Source organism: Crocodylus porosus, unplaced genomic scaffold, assembly GCF_001723895.1.
Source record: "Crocodylus porosus isolate Cpor-Errol unplaced genomic scaffold, CroPor_comp1, whole genome shotgun sequence".
Classification (NCBI taxonomy): Eukaryota; Metazoa; Chordata; order Crocodylia; family Crocodylidae; genus Crocodylus; species Crocodylus porosus.
Window position 1 is genome coordinate 39,900,728 of NW_017728886.1, and position 18,919 is coordinate 39,919,646.

Below are 18,919 nucleotides of genomic sequence, written 5' to 3' on the forward strand. Positions count from 1 at the left end.
CCGCTGGCAGGCCCTCTATCCTGTCCAGCCTGCTGGACTGCCAGCCCTACCTCTACTCCTCCCATCCTGACTTACACGATATTGGGCAGCCATTTTGATCTGATTTAACCTCCCCCTAATGCCCCTGAACGTGTGTTCTTAGCTCATATGTCTACAGCCATGTAGTTCCACATCCAAAAACATAATTGTCAGATCATGAAAGCAGAATTAGTGTTATAAAGAACACTAGGAAAAAATGTTTTAATTCCAAAAGAATTCCATTAAATAAAAATTAAGATATATATTTTCATTGAATTGCTGGCATTAACATTTGTAGACTTGTTTTCTGCTGTGCTCTAAGTGCAGTCCTAATAATCTGTTTTCACCATTTTTTGCAGGTTACCATTTTTAAAAAATAAATTATCTGACGAAATAAACTATACCAAGACAGTCTCAGAATCAATTGCACAGCTTGGTAAGTTAAGATTGCTATGCTTCAAAAGCACCCAGTATAATAAAAATAACTACAGTTGTTATCTCTCTTTTAATTTAGTCTTAGTATAATTTTGTTGTCCAATTTATGTCACTGCAGCCTAATAAGCCAATATATGGAATTGCTTAGTATTTAGATTTTTTTTTTGTGAGCAACATTATCTGTGAAGCTTTGCAAAAATCTCAAAACCCTCACTAGCTGAGTATCTTCTTCCCAGTAGGTGAGGCTACCCGTGAGGGTTACCTACATATGCCTACTCCTGTAGCTTAATCAGATGATTAAATTCATTCTACTTTGAGAAAATCAGGATTGTAGGAAAGTAGGGCTGGTAGGGACCTCATGAAGTCATCTAGTCCAGCCTCCCACCCAAGGCAGGAACGTGCGTGACTAAACCAGCCCATGCAAGTGTCTAAGCTGCTCTTGAAAATTTCCACAGATGGAGATTCTACAGCTTCTCTACATAGCCTGTTCCAATGCTTGGCTACCCCCATGGTCACAAAGTTCCTCCTAATCTCTAACCTGAATTTCCTCTGCTGCAGTTTGAGGCCATTGCATCTAGTCCTGTCTCCTGTGGCCACAGAAAAAAGCCTATTTCCATCCTCTTTATAATCACTTTGCAGGTATTTGAAGACTCATCAAATCTTCCTCCCCACTCCCCTTTAGTCTTCTCTTCTCCAGACTAAAGAACCCTAGTTCTTTCAGTCTTTCCTCATAAACCATGCTTCTCTAACCATTTTTGTTACTCTCCGTTGGATTCTTCAATCTGTCCATATCATTCTTGAAGTTTGGGGCCCAGAACTGGATACAGTGCTCCAAGTAAGGCCTTACCGGTGCTGAATACAGCAGAAGAATTATTTCCCACAATTTGCAAGTAACATTCCTCTTAAGGCAACCAAGCATGCTATTGACTTTTGTTGCAAAAAAAAAAAAAAAAAAAGAGAGCACACTTTCATCGGGTGGCTAGACCCAATGATCTGTAAGGTCCCTTCCAGCACTTAACAACTATGAAACTTACTACAAATCTTATGGTCTGCTATAAGCCCCACATCCTTCTCTGCAGTCTACAGCCAAGCTGGTCATTCCCCAGTCTATATTTGTGCATGCAGTTAACCTGTCCCCAGTGCAGGACTTGCACTTTTTTGTTGAATTTCATGTGATTGATTCTGAGCTCTCTCTCCAGTTACCCAGGCTATTCTAGACCATGGCCCTATCCTCCAGTGTCTGGAGCTCCACCAAACTTGGTGTCATCCACAGATTTGCCAAGTGTGCACTCTAATCTCTTTGTCAAAATCATTGTAAATTACAATTTCATTTTATTTCTGACAGGTTACTTAATGAGGGTGCCAAGTTCTCAAGTCAGGATACAAATTTGTAAATGTATCATTAGCTTTTATGATGCAAAACCACCAAGGAAACAGCTTTCAGGTAACATATACCATTTCAAAAATCTCACAAGAATGATACAATCAAATGTCTGTGATTTTTCCCCATAAAATAACTGCAGCAATTACATTTATTAACTATATAGTTTGGAAAATAATATCATTTCAATAGAAACATATAAAATGTAACTTAAAATATCTTTCAAATATTACATTATCAAATATGTATCCAGTGACAGTATCTGACTGCTAGGAGAGTATATTCATGTTTAATTTGGTCCTGCATTATTTATAACAATGCTTTGGGTTTAGGATGAAATTCTGGGGAGGACCACAAACACTCTGAAACATGGATGATACCAAAGGAAGGAGTAGATAGGTTTGAGCTCCCAAATAGAAAAAGGTTGAAGGTTTTGATTTTGGACATGTATTGTTTCGAGAGAGAGTGTGATCTCCTCCTGGTTGCAGACAGAGCTAGCTTTTGTGGCTTGCAAAAAATCTTTTGGCACCCTTTTATCCAGTCAGAGGTATCTAGAATTGTCAAAGCACATGACCCAGTTTTTATTGTTAAAAAGTAAGCTTCCTGTTTTGCAAATACATCCATGCATGCTTTATATTTACACGGGTGAGTCGTTTCCCTGACTTTGACTGAGTATTGAAATACTGGGTGACTTTTTTGTGCATCTATCTTTAGAAAATAAGGCAAGTTATCTCAGAAATAAGGAACTGGATTTTCCCTTGGTAAACACTATTCCCTAATGCGCATGTGTCTTTCCCCTTATCTTTCCCCCAGTGGGATTGTTCATGTGCTAAAAGTTAACCATGCATATAAATATTTGTAGAAACACAGTTTAAGTTGAGGTGTTATCCTACAAGGTGCTAGGCATGCTGGCCCAGATCCAGAAAAGCACCTGCATACATTTTTACTTTAGTCACTTGGGTATTTGTATTAAGATCAATGAAATTGTTCACATGCTGAAAGTTAAGCTTCTGTTACTTAGCTGCATCAGAACCAGAGCGTTAAACATGTGTCAAGCATGAATCCTGGGTGATTCATATTGTTGAAGCTGTTGAAGGCATTGGGAATTGGAACTGTTTGCAAAGAGGAAGTAATGGGATATATTTGCCTAAAACAGAATCTTTTTTTTTTTTTTTTAAAGGATAACTTTTTTTTTTTTTTTATTCTAAAAATATCCATTCTTTTAAGAAAAACCTTCAAGCAATTTTATATTGTTTGATAAGGTAGGCCGAGGTGGCACCTTACAGACTAACTGGTTCAGAGAGGCCGAGAAGTCAGCCTGTCCTACCTTCTGCCTAACTTCAGACTAACATGGCTAACCACCTCAACTCAGAGCTGGGTTGAAGTAATGCACTGCTGCTTGCGGTTGAACACATTTTTTGTTTGTTTGTTTTCCATATCTGTCAGGACCCCTGCTGCTCAACCTGGGACAAATCACTTCACCTCTCTGTGCCTGTTTCCCTTACTGCCCTTTCTCAGTATTTCCAAGCAGAAACTGTTTCTTTGTGTTTGAAGAAAGAGGTGGTGTGTTACTCTGAAGCTAGGCAGATTATAGGGAAGAGTAGCACCTTAGGAACTAACTGGTTCAGAGAGGCATGAAACTATCAGATACTAGGAATCGATGGATAGAAAGAAAAATGTTTTATAGAAGGCAGTGGCACAAGGGGAGGCGAGGCTGCTAAGAGAGGTAATCAGGAGGACTAATTAGTTCAATTAAGAGAAACAAGTTATTTAACACCTGGAGAGTCCTTGGAGTAACAAATAGTCTGGGTAATGGGATAAGACTCCATGGTCCCTGGTGAGACTAAGGTTAATAGGATGTCATCTGTAGATGTTTTTTGTTCCGCAATTCCACATTCAAGTTGTTTTTAAAGTTTTTGTCTGTTGATTTGTTTCTTGCGGGGGTTGATTTTATTTTTTTTTAAAGGACAGCAACCCTGAGGTCAGTTCATCTCTAGGGAGATTAAAGTGTTCTGCTATGGGCTTCTGTGTGGTTCTGGATTTGATGTCAAATCTGTGTCCATTTATTGTTTTATGTAGGAACTGTGCTAGTCAGTATACTCAAGAAGTAGCCCTCCACCCAAAATAATTGCCAGCCCCTGAAGTAAAGGGAACTAGAAGCAAGTGATGGTATATATGATGTTGGTGGAGGAGCATGTGAGTGAACCCTGGATGTTATAAATTGTATTGTTCAAGTCAGTGATATTGCGATCAGAGTTGATGAGGGGGCACAACTGACATCTGCATATGTAGCAAGGCATGGTGACTTGGTATGAATCAGAGTTAGGTAGTTTGCTGCTGAAATGTTACGTTTGGGGTTGAGGAGATGTCCTGGCCTCCAAGCCCAGCTTGAAATGGTCATCGTTTTCTCGGAGAGGGTGGAAGTCATTAATGATGTATCTAAAACAGTAGTGCTTAATCCATCAGCCCCCCCTGGGCCAGGTCCAGCCCACAGGGTTGGTTCAAAGATCTGACAGCAGGGCTGGTCTGCAGGCACCATCAGATGTTCAGAGTCATCCCAACACACCAGATCCAGCCACAGACCAACCCCACAACACCAGATCTGCCTACAAACTGACACAAACTCAATAACCAGATTGGTGCCGTGTCATCTGGCCTTTGGGGCTCCACACAGGCTCAGAAATTTGGTGGCAGAGAAGTGTTCCCCTGTGGGCATTGGCTGATCACCTCTGGTCTCAAGTGTTTCAGCTGGGGACTCCACATGATGATCAGAGGAATTCAGTTGCCCTTGTCATGGGGTTGGTATTGTAGCAAGCTGGAATGCAGTCTGAGCCTGAATCTATTGAAATTTGAGTGGCTGTGGTTTTGGGGCTATGTTGTGAGCATAGCAAATAAGATTAGATTTGTAATGTAGAGTTTGGCTGGAGACAGTGGATTTAGTGGTGTGCTTGGGATGAGAGCTGGTAATGTAGCAGTTGGCTTGTTTTTGGTACAATGTGGTATTGATGCAGCCATTGCAAAGTTTCACAGTGGCATGCAAGAAATGAATTTGCGGGGTAGAGTGCTCAAAGGGTTAATCTGGGGGAGGGCTAGAACTTGTTAAAGTCCTGGTAGAATTTCTCCAGAGATTTTTCCTGTGCTTACACATAACGTAGATGTGTTTGAACAGCACATTGAACAAGATAGAGCTATGATCTTAGACAGTGCTTCTAGGCATTATTGTAGCACAAATGCATGCTACAATACAAATGTACTACAATACATCATCACCACTTTTTAGTTATTGGAAGTTTCACTTTTTCAGTAATTTTAGAACATTGAAGATTATCTTCCTTTTGAAGGCAGGATAAATATTATGTTAATAAGATAAACCATGCATGTCTAAATACTTAAATTTTCAACATTTGTTTGTACAGGTTATCAGCGAACAGTTGCAAACTATAAGATACAAATGGCTGAATTAGGAGGATTAGCAGAAACTCTAATTTTGTCACTGGCATTAGTTGAGAATCAACTTGCTGAAAAGTTATGGGTACTTAAAGCCTTACAGCATCTTTCCAGCTCTGGTTAGTACAAGATGTTCTTTTAACAATCTCATTATTTCAGATCATCAAACATTCTGTTCTTTATATACACCTAAAACAATTACCAAACTACAAGGAGTTAATTATTCAGACTTTTCTAATTCCAGGAGTAAATTGCAAACTTATGATGAAAGCCCAAGCAGCCAGTAGAATCTGTTCTCATCTAAATGATGTTGATCCCTCTGGACAACTACTGTTTCGTTCATCAGAAATCTTATGGAATTTATTAGAAAACACCCCCAAGGAAGAAATTGTTAATCAGCTCAGTAACTTGGAATGCATATAGTAAGTCTAAGGAAATATTATGTAAATAAGCATTGCAATTTTGAAATAATTTAAGGTAATGTGTCTCAGGGGATGGCAGAATTGGGTATTTTGGGTTGGGGTGGGAGTTGTTTCAAGTATCTTGAAAGAAGGGACAAAAGGGTAGTGGAAGTCATGCTCTTACCAATAATTATTGCTGTCCTGATCTTGCATTATGGAATCACTGAAGAATCAGGCCTTAAATAAATGCAGTATATTAATGCATTGTTAAACGCCTAAAGTATTATAAAATTGGTAATAAAGTATGTTATAAAATACAAGGCTTAGTCTCAGATCCTTGCCTGGGATAAATAGGTGGTTTCAGTCATCAACAAGCAGAGAGAGATGGTTAGCCATGTTAGTCAGGCAATAGGCAGGGTAGAGACTGAGCTTTCAGGAGCAAGAGCTCACTTAATAAGATGCTATGAAAGGAAATGCAGAAAGCAGGCTCACAAGTAGATATCACTCCTATGTGATAGCTTGCTCTCTGCATGTCTTTTCAAAGCTTCAGATGAGGTGAATTGTTGCTTATGAAAGCATAAGTATTTCTGGTTCACTTAGAATGCATTTTAATGAGGGAGCAAGGTACAATTAAGCATTCCCCTGCTTGATTAAAAAGATTTTTTAAATAAATTCAGTGCAACACAAAACTATTCAATTTTAACTTAAATTAGGTACAACTAAACACAAATCATTATTATTTGGTGAATTCCTGAATTGGCTATTCATTAGTTTGTATACATTTTTTTTTAAATAAAATATATTTTAAAATATATCATTTTAAATAATTTTTAAAAATTAATAGTTATTTTGTTTGTATCTGGACTGTTATCAAGACTTGGAAAAGTATGATGTGGAAATTGGATTCTTCAACACTGGTGCTGTGAAAAAAGGGTAAAGCTCTGACTTTCATTTTCTTCAAAGTGCTTTAAAGGAAGCATTTATGAATCTACTTATGCATGGTTTCCGCCATTATGATCGACAACTAAGAAATGACCTCTTAGTGATAGCCACCCTCATAGCTGAAAACCTTGAAGCACCAATGATTGTAAGTATCTCTGTTTTGAGTATTACAGGCTTGTAATCTGTCCATTTAGAATGAGTCCCATTTTCCTAGAATATATCCCCATCCAATAGGGAGTCTTACATATTGACTGGAAAACTTTAGGATTATTTGTATTACAGTAAGTTCGCTGAGAAGTCTGAGTTTACCTAACTACACAGTCTCCTCGAATAATTCAAGTCATTTACTGTACATTTCAAGTTTTCTTTTCATTCTCTGTTTTGCGGGTTAGATTTATAATTTCTATGTAGAATCATCGCAGACTGAAATTAACAAACACATTCCAGCATATTTAGATCAACTACCTACTATTTTTGGACTACATCACTAGGAGATTTGCATTCAAAGATGTTGCTGTGCAATTTGTATAATTTGAAATATAGCATAACAGTATTTCATTAAGGCTTCTTTCTCCAGTAACCATTTTGGAATGGTCATTGTAATTTAAATGTGAAATAAGCTGCTATAAAAGTTTTAAAATATATTTTTGACTGCAGGTAGAGTTAGATGCATAATAATTTTTCCCTTTTCATTGCACACAATGGGGCACTCCACTGAGATACCATATGTTTTATAACAGACTGCATATCAACTCAAACAATGTGTCCAGGAGTGAAACAGAAGAAATGAGTGCTGTAATTCATTATGGAAAAAAGTGTATTCAGTGCTAGAAAAATAATCTTTTCAGTTTGGACTAGTTTTGCATTACTTATTAGGGATGTGAAAGTTTAAACAATCATTTAACTGATGAGTGCAATGACAATCAGTTACCTTGGTTATCTTTTAGCTAGGGTGGGCGCAGTCTAGCAGGGAAGGGAAGCTGTGCAGTGCCCCAGCAAGAATCAAAAGGCAGCAGAGCAGGCAGGAGAGGGAGGGAGGAATGAGAAGGAGGAGAGAGGGAGGAGGGGAGGAACAGGGGGGCCTAGTGCCCATAGCTGAGGAGGAAAATGGGGAACAGTCTAATGACTCATCAGTTAAGTGATTAGTCTCATTCACAGGTGCTACCTCCCTCCCAGCACAGGGCTTCACTTGGGCTGTGTTGTCTGGCTGGGTTTGCCCCCTTCCCCACCTCTCCCCCAGTCAAAGGACCCTGAGAACCCAGAGCAGCTTCCAGCAGTAGCTGTGTCTGAGCTGCTGTGTTGTCAGTTAATCATTTAACCAATATAATCAGAGAAGGTTAAATGAATATTTTAAAAAATGATATTTGCATCTCTACTGCTGATATAGTTGTTTTACATTGTTTGTGGTATTCATGCAAAAGGTACCAAGGATGGGTAGGCAGAAACATTTTCTAACATAAGGAGTGGATTGATTCTTGTTTTGGTAATCTCAGAGGAATTCTTTTCTGAAATTTTCACTTTTTAGTAATATGTTATCTCAGATAAATACACAAACCTCAAATTTATCATTTAAAACAGGGGTGTTGAATGTTCCTGGACTGGTCCATTGGCCCAGAGATTCCCCTTTTCCCCACTCCCATATCAGATCCAGTAGCTTCTGCTCCAGTCAGTCCAGGACTATGCTGCACATGGCTCCCACTCATGACTCCTTGTCTCTGCCAAAAAATAACAGTCTATGACTATCCTTTTTATCCCCAGCCTTCAGGTATTTGAAGACTGTAACCAAATTTTCTGTTAGTCTTCTCTTCTCCAGAGTAAATCATCTTGGTTCTTCCAACCTTTTCTCATAAATCTGTTTATAGACCTCTGATCATTTTTGTTGCTCTCTTCTCAATTTGTTCCTGCCTTTCTGGTAGTGTAGTGCCCCAAACTGGATACAGTACTCCAGGTAAGGCCTCATTTGTGCCAAATAGAGTGGAAAAATGACTCCCTTTTGACTTGCAAGAAGCACTCCTATTATTAGAACCCAATGTGTTACTGGGTTTTTTTTCAGTAAAAGCACATTGTTGGCTTATATTCATCTTATGGTCCACTGTAACTGCCAGGATCCTTTCTACAGTATTCCTGCCTAGCCAGACATTCTCCAGTCTGTATTTCAGCATGTGATTATTCCATACCAAGTACAGGACTCTTGCACTTGTCCTTATTGATTTTTATTCAGTTAATTTTGGCCCATTTCTCCAACTTATCAAGGTCATTCTAAATCTTAATCCTACCCTTCGGCATATCTGCAACTCCACCAAGTCTGCAAATGTACTAAATGTATGCTCAGTGCCATCCTGCAAATCATTAAGGAAGATATTAAAAAATATTTTACTCAACTAGACCCTGGAGAACCCTATTTGACACCTTCTCCCAGTTAGACGTTGAATCATTGAGGACCACTCTTTGAACATGATGATCCACAATACTAGTTATATACCATATTTACTCACATACCACCTGCACCTTTTTTTTCCCCCCAAAAAATCAACCCTCCAAAATTTGGGTGCATGTTTCAGGCAGGGAAGCTGATTGTTCTTCCTGGAATAGAAATACTTTGCCAGGCAGCAGCAGTGGTATTTCTGTTTAGGCAGCTGAGAGTCAATTGTCTTAAGGACACATTGGCTGCATCCGGACGAGCTCAGCCGTGTGGTACGTGGAGTTGCAAACACATTTGCGGTGCCACATACTGCACATTTAGATGTTTTTCCATGCTGCTTTTTTTTCTGTGGGTTTTTTGATGCCTGGATATCCAAGGAGGGATCAAAAAACTTGTGGAGAAAAAAGCAGAGCAGCGCATGCATGGGCAATACATGCTGCTCAAAAGCAGAGCTGTGCTCTGGCTGCCGACTAAGCTCCATGCAGCAGAATCATTGCTGCTGCAGCCCCTGGTAACCCAGGTAAGGCTACAACCCAAGTAAGGCAGCTGGGTGTAAATGGTAAGTTCAGACAGGTACCTGGTGAATCAGGTACAACCTGTCTTGCATCTGATTCACCAGGTACCTGCCTGAACTTACTGTTTACACATTTTTTCCCCTTTCCTCCCCTCCCCTCCTTTTCTACCCATTGCCTTCCTAACTTCCACCTATTTACTTTTTCCACAGACTGCCTCTTTTCTACCTGGGAGAACTCAGTACACGGTACTACAGCAGAGTCTACCATGCTTACCTTGTGCATTCCTTCACCCATTATCCCACCCCCCATTCACTAAGAGGAGGACATACTTGTAGTATTCCTTTTGCTTCTGACATACTTGTACAATTCTTTGTGGTTGCCTTATATGTCCCTTGCTAGTTGCAACTCAGTTTGTATCTTGGCCTTCCTGATTTTTCTTACTGCTTACATGTATGACACTCTTAGGCGTTTTAAGCTTTTAACTCATTGAGAGTTTGCTGTTTAGCTAAGCCAGCTTCTAGCTATACTTCCTATCCTTTCTTTGCCTTGGAATGCCTTTGCCTCTTACACCTTTAATATGGTTCCTTAAACTATCGCCAACTCTCCTGGACAGTTTTTCTTCTCAGATTTGTCTCTGTGGGATCTTGCCCCCCAGTTCTCTGAGTCTGAATCTTCAAATGTGAAATTAATTGTGTCTAGTCACAAGTAAATTGTAAAATTGCATGTAAAAATACATCTTAGACTATCTGAGTAAAATTCTTGCTGCTACATTGTATAAAATTCCTGCATGGTACTGTTTCCATCTTCGTTTACTAATTTAATTAATATTCTAAGGAAAATATTAATGTTTAATAGTCCAGTCTTTGTTAAATGATTGTTAAATCATATATCATAAATTAAACCATTTAAATCATAAATAAATGGCCATTTAATTAACACTGAACCTAGTCAAAAACCTGTTTATTATTTTGAATATTGCCAGATTGTTTTGTTTTCTTCTTTTAATCTGGCAAACAGACTTAGTAGTGATCATTGCAATATGGTTCTGTTTACTAGGAGTGTGAGATTTGGGTCAGACTTTGTTGTTGCTGGGTTTTGGATTTCAGATCATTGGGCTCAGAAAAATGTAAGCATAGTTTCTCCTGGTTGCATCTTGAAAGAGAGAAGTGCTGACAGACATGTTATATTTCTTTTGATTTTCTGGGCCAGTTCTAAGCTGGTCCTGGCTCTGTTCCTGTGAGTCTTGACCATAAGCCCTTTTGCTTATGGTTTCCATATAAGCATTGTTGATTCTAGTATTTGAAGGCATGGAGCACATTTACAAGCATAACTTGAACCCAGATAAATCAAGGTGGGAACAAATGCGTGCACAAAAAATATATACTCACAAATGAATAGGGAGTTTAGACCACTTAGTGACTTAACTATAGCTCTTTGTCAGAGCATTGTCTTAGTCTGTGTTAGATTTGACCAGTGAATGCTGATCTTTCTTCTTAAGCTTCCACATACAAGTATGTATTTTTTGTAGAATGAAATTTGTTTGTACCCTTAGATTTAATTAATAACTGATTGCATCCTTAGTTAATTACAATGTTACAAAAACGTATTACCTACTTTTGGTAAAATACTGAGTGCACTGACAGAAGATAGGCAGACAAGGTTCTTTGGGTAACTCTGATATCTTTTATTAGACCAACTTAAATAGTTGGAAAACAATTACTAAGCAAGCTTTTGGGTTCAAAAACCCTTTGTCAGGCTAAGGAAGTTTCAGCAGTTGGTGTGTGCTCTTCCTGGATGGAGCTGTCAACCCTCTGACAGAAGATGAATGACACTTTGAGGTATTGTCAAGAAGAGAGTAAAACATAAAATGAAAGTACAGGCTCTGATCTAATTAAGCTTATTTATTTTTGTATCCATTAGGAAAGTGGTTTTACCAAGCAGCTAATACTATTAGCAACGTTTAGTGAAGGTAAGAAGTTTAGTTTTAACTAAACATATTTAACACACAAAATGCATTATTTCTTGCATGTCATCTTGATCTTTATGTATTTAACTGTAATTTGGCTATAATTTCCTTCACAGTTAAAATCTATAATCACTTGTCAAGGGGATTTAAATTTACCTACAGTTATGAGGATTTTGAGATGAAAAAGTTGCTGTTTAACATTGTCGCAGTCTTAGCTAAGGATCTCTGTGCTGTACAGGTAAGTTATAATTGAAGAGGTGGTATATATAAATAAAAAAGGGCCATAGTGATCAGAGCAATATCTTTTTACTATCCATATCAGTGCAGCCCCATATATAATGTGTTCCTCTAAGTTTAGAATTCATAATCTTACAGCATACTTACTGTCAGACCAAGTGCTGTTGCTTCAGTTTGATATATAGTTCCTATTTTTAGAGGTAACGCAAACCTATTCCACAGTAGGAATATTGTCTGTTGCTAGGAAGTGAATGCAGATCAGTGCTTAAATGTAGCTGAAGACCAGGACAAACTAAGTTCAGAAACCACAGTTGACTGAAATGGTGCAGAACTCGAACCATCTTCTGTTTTACATTTGCAGTGGAACTGCATTTAGCACAAATTTAGCTGTACTTGTTCCTGACTTTCATTGCAAGCAGCGGGTAATTTTCCTGTGTAGACCTGTCACGTCTTGAGTACTTTGTCCTCATGTCTGCAGCCATCCTCTTCCGCAAAGTCTACCAAACTGAGCCACTGAAGCTGATAACAGGTTAGAAGAATGCATAGGTGTCTAAATGACCACCATCTATCCCATTCTCATATAAAATGCTTTTTTGTTATTGCACTGTATGTAAATTATAGCCATCCAGTTAGTTGATTAAAGGAAATTATTGTAAATCAGATTTAACTCTATTACCTATCCATATGGCACAAACTAATGAATACAACTTCACAGAAATAAATTTGTTGGAGGTCAGGGGAAAAAAATCTTATCACCCACATAGATCCCTCCCACCCTTATAGCAACTTCAGTGGTCCATCGTAATTTCCATCAGCTGAGGATCTTGCATAATAACATTATGCAAGAAAATGACTTAAAAGGAATTAAGAAAACAAGTTTTTATTATCACTTACCATTTAGAACAATCTCAGCAGGAACAGGGCTCATCCACTGACTGCTGACTGCAACAAGCTAGGAACTATGTATCTTCCTGGTTGCCATTTGCTAGTTTCTGAAAGATACTTCCCAGAGAGAGTTTGGGTTTTTAAAAATTTCAAAGAGGGAATTGCAAACAACAGAGTTTAAAAGCTGCTTAAAAATAATTTGCCTTAGATTTTTGCTCATTTACAGGTGACCACTTGTATCCTATTTCTCTCTTGAATCTACAGCTACTTAGTGAGGGGAAAGTGATCCTAGCATTATTTTATTATGTTAAACCAAATGAAAAGCCTGGTGTTCATGATTGGTCTGCTGCCCAGTATGAAGAATTACAGCTTCATGCAATTGCTACCTTAGCTTCAGTGGCTCCTTTGTTAATAGATGACTATATGACCTGCCAAGGGAATACTCGGCTCCTTATGTTCCTGGAATGGTGTGTGGGCCAAGGTGAGTAAATGTCTATCTCCATCACACTCCATAGACCTGAAAATGCAACTCATCTGGACACATTTATTTTGTTAGAAAAACCATTATGACAAGAAGCAGAGTACATTTTTATTTAAATGGGGCACGTGAGACAGTGATCTGTTTTCATATTTTTGAAAAACATTCAAATTACAAAATTAGTGAAATTATGATTAATTTTTGTACTGAAGAAAGCAAGCAGCTGATAACACTGGCTAAATCCAATATGTCATTATTCAGTACTTTCCACTTTTCTACACACTGGATGTGTCTATATGTGCATATTAATACATATGAATAAATTTCAGTGCTTACTGCACTGGAGTTGATTGCTCCTGGGTGTGCGTTTGCATGTGTACCTGACAGCGTAACATGTTGAGCCAGGTCAAAGCAGCCATGAGTGACAGGGGGTCCTGGGGATCAGCCTGCCAGCCTAGTCCTGTTCTCCCCTAGCTCAGCATGCTGTGGGGAGGGGCTTGCTGGGGCACTAGGGTGCTTCAGCACAGAGCTAGCTGGCAGGCAGCCCTCATTCTGAAGCACCCTTGTGTCCCAGCCAGCCAAGGCAGCGTCTACATATATGCTTCTGTAGAGAAAATTTGTTTACTCCAGCCTAATAGGGGCACACATGTAGATGCACAATGTTTACTGAGTAGCTAATTAGTCTAATGTGCAGTAAATGTTTCATGTAAACATGCCTGCAGTTCAGTACATGCCTGCTCACCTGCATTTTTTATGGTCTTTTTGGGTACTTCCTTCACCTAAGTAACCAATTTTGTCAGACTTGTCTTTTCTGATGTGGACAAATAATCAGTGGGACAAGATTGAGAACACCAGATGCACTTAATGTATCATATGGGAGCACAGGTTTCCAGCTGCAGATGGTAACATATTAACCAGCACTAACTAAATTGTTGGAATAATTAAAAACATATCTCTGTTGTGATTTAAAAAAAAATGTTATCTTAATAAAATATGACATGATTAATAATATAAGAATTCCAAAAATAATATTATTAGAAAACTATTTTTAAACAAGAAAGATTTGTTTAAAGCTTGTTAGCTCTTGGAACATTAACAGTTAGTTATTTGGTTTTGGTTTATTTACAACTTGTAACCCATCATCTGCTTTTTAACACATCTTTATTTTGAATATATGCTGTGTTACAAAGGAAGGTATTCATTCTGATTTCTCTACAGATCCCTTCTTTGGTCAAGGTAACAGTTTCCATGGTACAGGTGGTCGTGGCAACAAACTTGCACAGATGCGCTACAGTCTGAGAGTACTGAGACCTGTGGTGTCCCTTTGTGACGATGCTGTGAACCTTGATCTTTGTGATCAGGGAGCAATTAGCCAGCTGTTAGGTAAAGCATGATTTATGTTGTCATATTTTTAAAATGTACGGTTATTCTTCCTTTGGTAGTAGGACACACAAAAATCCATCTGTGTTCTTGTGCTTTTAGTTTTTAATACTTATGTTATCAGCTGACTCTTTAAACATGAGTACACAGGCATACTGTAAAAGCATTAAGACAATCCATTTAAAACTTAATTTATTTGATTTATTTTAATTTTGTGGCATTTCAGCAAATACATTTAGTTTTAAAGCAATTATGTATAGAATATTTTCTGTATAAACTAATGGCAAATGTAATCATGAACAAGGAGACTCATTGTATTTTAGCTCTTCACAGACATCAAGCAAAAGGATTCTTCAATCCTGTTAGGAAGAGGCCACGAGTATAAGAAAGAGAATGTATTACTATCCTCATTAATTCATTCTACAAAGTGAGGGTGGTGTTTTAATACATGAATACCTACAATAGTAAGTGCACTGAGAATAGATTAGTTTAGATAATACTTTTATGTATACTTGACTGAACTGATATGAATCCATGATTTAGGTGGTGATTGCCAATATCATTCCTGGTTTTGAACCATCTAAATCCCCATGTAAATTTACATGCATGATTACAGCCGAAATCCTGCGTTTGAAATAAATGGCAGAAATCCTATTGAGATTAGTAGGAGCAGAGTTAGATACCATTACCCTGATACTCGTTTATACTGTACTCTGGAAATAAAAAGGGACTCAAAATGAGCAGAAATTTAATTAAAGCTCGCTTTACAGTCTGTGTGCGCTGACAGATTGGTGTTCAGTGGCCTCAGTGTAAATAAGAGGCTTGTGGTGTGTCTGTTGGCTAATAAGGTGCGTATAGCAAAAAATAAATGAAAGGCAGAATAAAGCTGTTCAGTCTTGAGACCTTTCCATATTCAGTAAGTCACATCCACTGTCACATTATTTATTATTTTTAATATGTGTCAGTCGTTAAATTAAGAGTTTTATTAATTTTATTCTTTTTTAAAAAATAAAACCTTTCAGTAATACAGTAGAGTCAGATGACCTATAATATAAGGTTCATTGTAAGGAGAAAGACTATATCCACAAATGAAATTCTGGTCCCATTATAGACCATGGCAAAATTCCCATTGAGGTCAATGAAGCCAGGATTTTGTGCTTTATATTCATCACAGAATGTTTGGATGCAACATTTTCCATGGGAATTCTTATTAAATACAGTAAAAGCTCTGTTATCCAGCATCCGTGGGGAATGGGGGTACCAGTTAATCAAATATGCTGGTTATCTGAGAGCTTATCTCCAGTGGGTTGGAGCCATCTTTGCCGGTGCACCGGTGCTTTCAGTCCATGACATCAGTGTGCCGGGTTCAGAGAGAGGAGCCCCATGCAGGCTGCTTTGCCCCAAGCTGTGGTCCTCAAGGAAGAAGTGGGACTCGGCGAAACTGGAAGTGCTGTGGTGGGATTTATAGTTTCGCATTTACTGCGGCGATCCACTGCCGCAAACAACATATGCCATCTATAACAGATGCCAGTTAATGGAGCATTCCAGATGGTAAAATGCCGGATAACATAGCTTTTATTATACATAGTTTCATTAGCTTCAGTCCACAGAAGTAAAGATTACAACCTAGTTGTCTTCCTGAGTATTATTCCTTGCTTAAGTATATTCCTATGAATGCAGGTGAGTGCACTTAATGGCTCAGGAGGGGCCCTTCCAGCCCTACATACAGGTTGCATGAACTTTTGGAAAGCTCAGGAAATATAAATTTTATGGTGGATTGTGGTAGACTGGATTGGAAAGCTGATTTTAAAAATATGAGCTGTAGCTAGATACAGTTACAAAGGAACATGAACAATAGGACATTCACATTAATAATTAATTTGTAGATCTCTTAAAGTATGCAGCAAACTTATCTAAAGAAAAGGAAGATGCCATCGTACTGGAGATTCAGACTGATATATTACTCATCCTGTCTATTGTTTGTGAGAATGATCTTCACAGAAAGGTTTGTATCCTTCTGCTTTATCCAAATAGGAAAAGTAAAAATATTTCTTTTCATTAAATCACACTCTTGGTTTTCTTCAAAGGCAAATGTCATTTGTAACTGATCACTTAAAGATTAAAGCTTATTGACAGCTAACGTAAGAACAGAAATTACATTTCTAGCAGGAGAAATGTTGCTTTCCTGCTAGAAACTGGGAACATATTTATGTTTGTGCAGTTTCTTTCAGGGGAAACCATGCTGGATCTAGGAGAAAGATCTTCCTCTTTCAACCAGGAAAATCTGTCTTGTGCAGGAGCAAGTGCCTGTACCTTTCCCCACCAAGATTGCCACCCAAGACAAATGAACTCCTGTCTACAACCAAATATCTTTTACTAACACGTTTTACATAATGTAAATGTATCCTGTCTGCTAGGACATGGACAAGGGCTAGGTTCAAACTTGGGGTTTAACAGCAACCATAGTAAAAAGGTTGCCCCTGACTGCACCCTGTACCATGCTGCCCCGCCCCAGCCTTAACCCTGCCAGCCCCACTTCCCCTGTCACAGCACAGACACCCTCCCCCAAGGACTACTATCTGCATACCTACGCCTAGCAGCGTTACAGGCAGATGAATGCAACAGTGCTAGTACATGGATCAGAGTTGGGGAAGGAGCTACAGACAGTCCCATGAGCCACAGAGCTCAAGAATTCAGATTGTTGCACTCGTGTTCAAACACCAGATGGCACTGTTGTGCTCTGTCTGTGTTGCCATGCTGCCTCCCACAAGGAACACTTGGAGCTCCTGCCATGGAGCTTCAGTTGCACTCTGGCAGCTCTTATGTTTCTTATGGACGGCTCAATTTTTTTAAATTTTTTTTTTACAGACAGGTGTTTTTAGCTTAGTTATTTACTACTTTATTTATTAAATTTGTGAGTAGTTGGCAACCCTGTTCCCTGTCAATCAACTTTTCTCTAGGCCTGGGAAGAGTCAAGTCGAGGGGAAATGCTCCTTGCACTTTTCCTAGGTGGGGTAACATGGATGCGGGGAGCAGTGGTGGCTTGAATTCTCCTGGTTCTGGGAGGAGTTGAGCAGTGCAGAAAGGCTCCCCATGCTTCACCTTGGTCTGGGGAATGCAAAGGGAACAGCAGCTGATTACCTCTTCCCAAGACTGGTGCCAGCAAAATGTTCCTTGTGCATTTCCCAGATCAGTCAGCTTGGTTTGAGAAAGGTGTGGGGTGGGTTTTCCTGCCAAGGACCAGGAGGACTTAAGCAGCAGCTGATCCCTGCATTTCCCCCAAGCTTAATTTTGGGGGAGGCACCCCAAAAGAGACAGAGGCAATGAGCATTTGTCCACATTCTAATTTTCAGTACACTTACTTTTAATTCCCATTTTCTTTTTGTGCTTAAACAAAGAGACTGAACCTGACTCTAGAGTTCTATATCATTCTAAATAATGAATGGAAATAGGCATGTTTCAGTTGAGTGGTGAGTTTAGAAGAACTTTTAGAATCAATATCTGAAAAATTTTAATTTAACACTTTCTATACAAAAACATTTTTTATAGTAAGTTGTTAATGACAATTACAGGCACAGGGAACATGATTTTGTTTTTACTTCTTTGAGATTTTATTGGATGTATGTAAAATAGGAGAAGAAGAAAAAAATAGAAAAAATAATGGCTTAAATTAATGTCTCAACAGGAGCTCTTTGGCTGTGAAGGAGTGGATATACTTATCCCATTACTGAAGATGGATCCTAAGAAGTTCTATAGTGGATTAGGTCACAATCGACTCCTTTTTAGTACACTGGATTGTTTGTGGTTAGTATCGAATGATTTTAACAATGATTGTTAAAAAATGAGAAACCTTGATTTTATCTTTGCTGTTGCTCTTCTCTCAAAAGTCGACATATTTAGCTCACATTGCATTTTAGAAGAGCGCTTAGTCATTGGCTTGAATTCCCTACTCAGCAGGCAGAGAGCTGCCCAAGTGGAGTGGTTGAAGTGGTGTCTGGCACACCACCTCTGCTACCACTGGTATTGGCTGAAATCAGCATAACCTGGTTGAAGCCTGTTTCTGCCTCTGCTGGCACAGTATTAGGTTAATAGAAAAGTGGTGTAGAGCAGCACTAAGAAAGGATGTAATTTCTGATAGGCAAAGACGTGCTTTCATCTAAACACAAGGAAACAAATTGAAAGAAACTCTTTGGCTATGGGAGATTTCATAGATTTCATAAACATTAGGGCTGGAAGGGACCTCGGAAGATCATCAAGTCCAGCCCCCTGCCCAAAGGGCAGGAAGTCAGCTGGGGTCATAGGATCCCAGCAAGATTGGCATCCAATTTACTCTTGAAGGTGTTCAATGTAGGTGCTTGAACCACCTCCGATGGCAGGCTTCATAGACATTAGGGCTGGAAGGGACCTCAGAA

General features: G+C 38.8%; 1 protein-coding gene across 1 annotated transcript in view; it reads left to right on the forward strand.

Annotated features, from left to right (window-relative positions):
* CFAP69 (cilia and flagella associated protein 69) overlaps positions 1–18,919 on the forward strand; it is a 50,886-nt gene that overhangs the window by 12,560 nt on the left and 19,407 nt on the right. Inside the window, exons 5-15 of the mRNA XM_019530494.1 lie at positions 378–454; positions 1,799–1,897; positions 5,251–5,400; positions 5,526–5,703; positions 6,646–6,769; positions 11,482–11,530; positions 11,644–11,765; positions 12,914–13,130; positions 14,346–14,510; positions 16,394–16,512; positions 18,193–18,311. Of these exons, the coding sequence (XP_019386039.1) occupies positions 378–454; positions 1,799–1,897; positions 5,251–5,400; positions 5,526–5,703; positions 6,646–6,769; positions 11,482–11,530; positions 11,644–11,765; positions 12,914–13,130; positions 14,346–14,510; positions 16,394–16,512; positions 18,193–18,311 (1,419 nt within the window). The remainder of the gene's footprint in view (positions 1–377; positions 455–1,798; positions 1,898–5,250; positions 5,401–5,525; positions 5,704–6,645; positions 6,770–11,481; positions 11,531–11,643; positions 11,766–12,913; positions 13,131–14,345; positions 14,511–16,393; positions 16,513–18,192; positions 18,312–18,919) is intronic.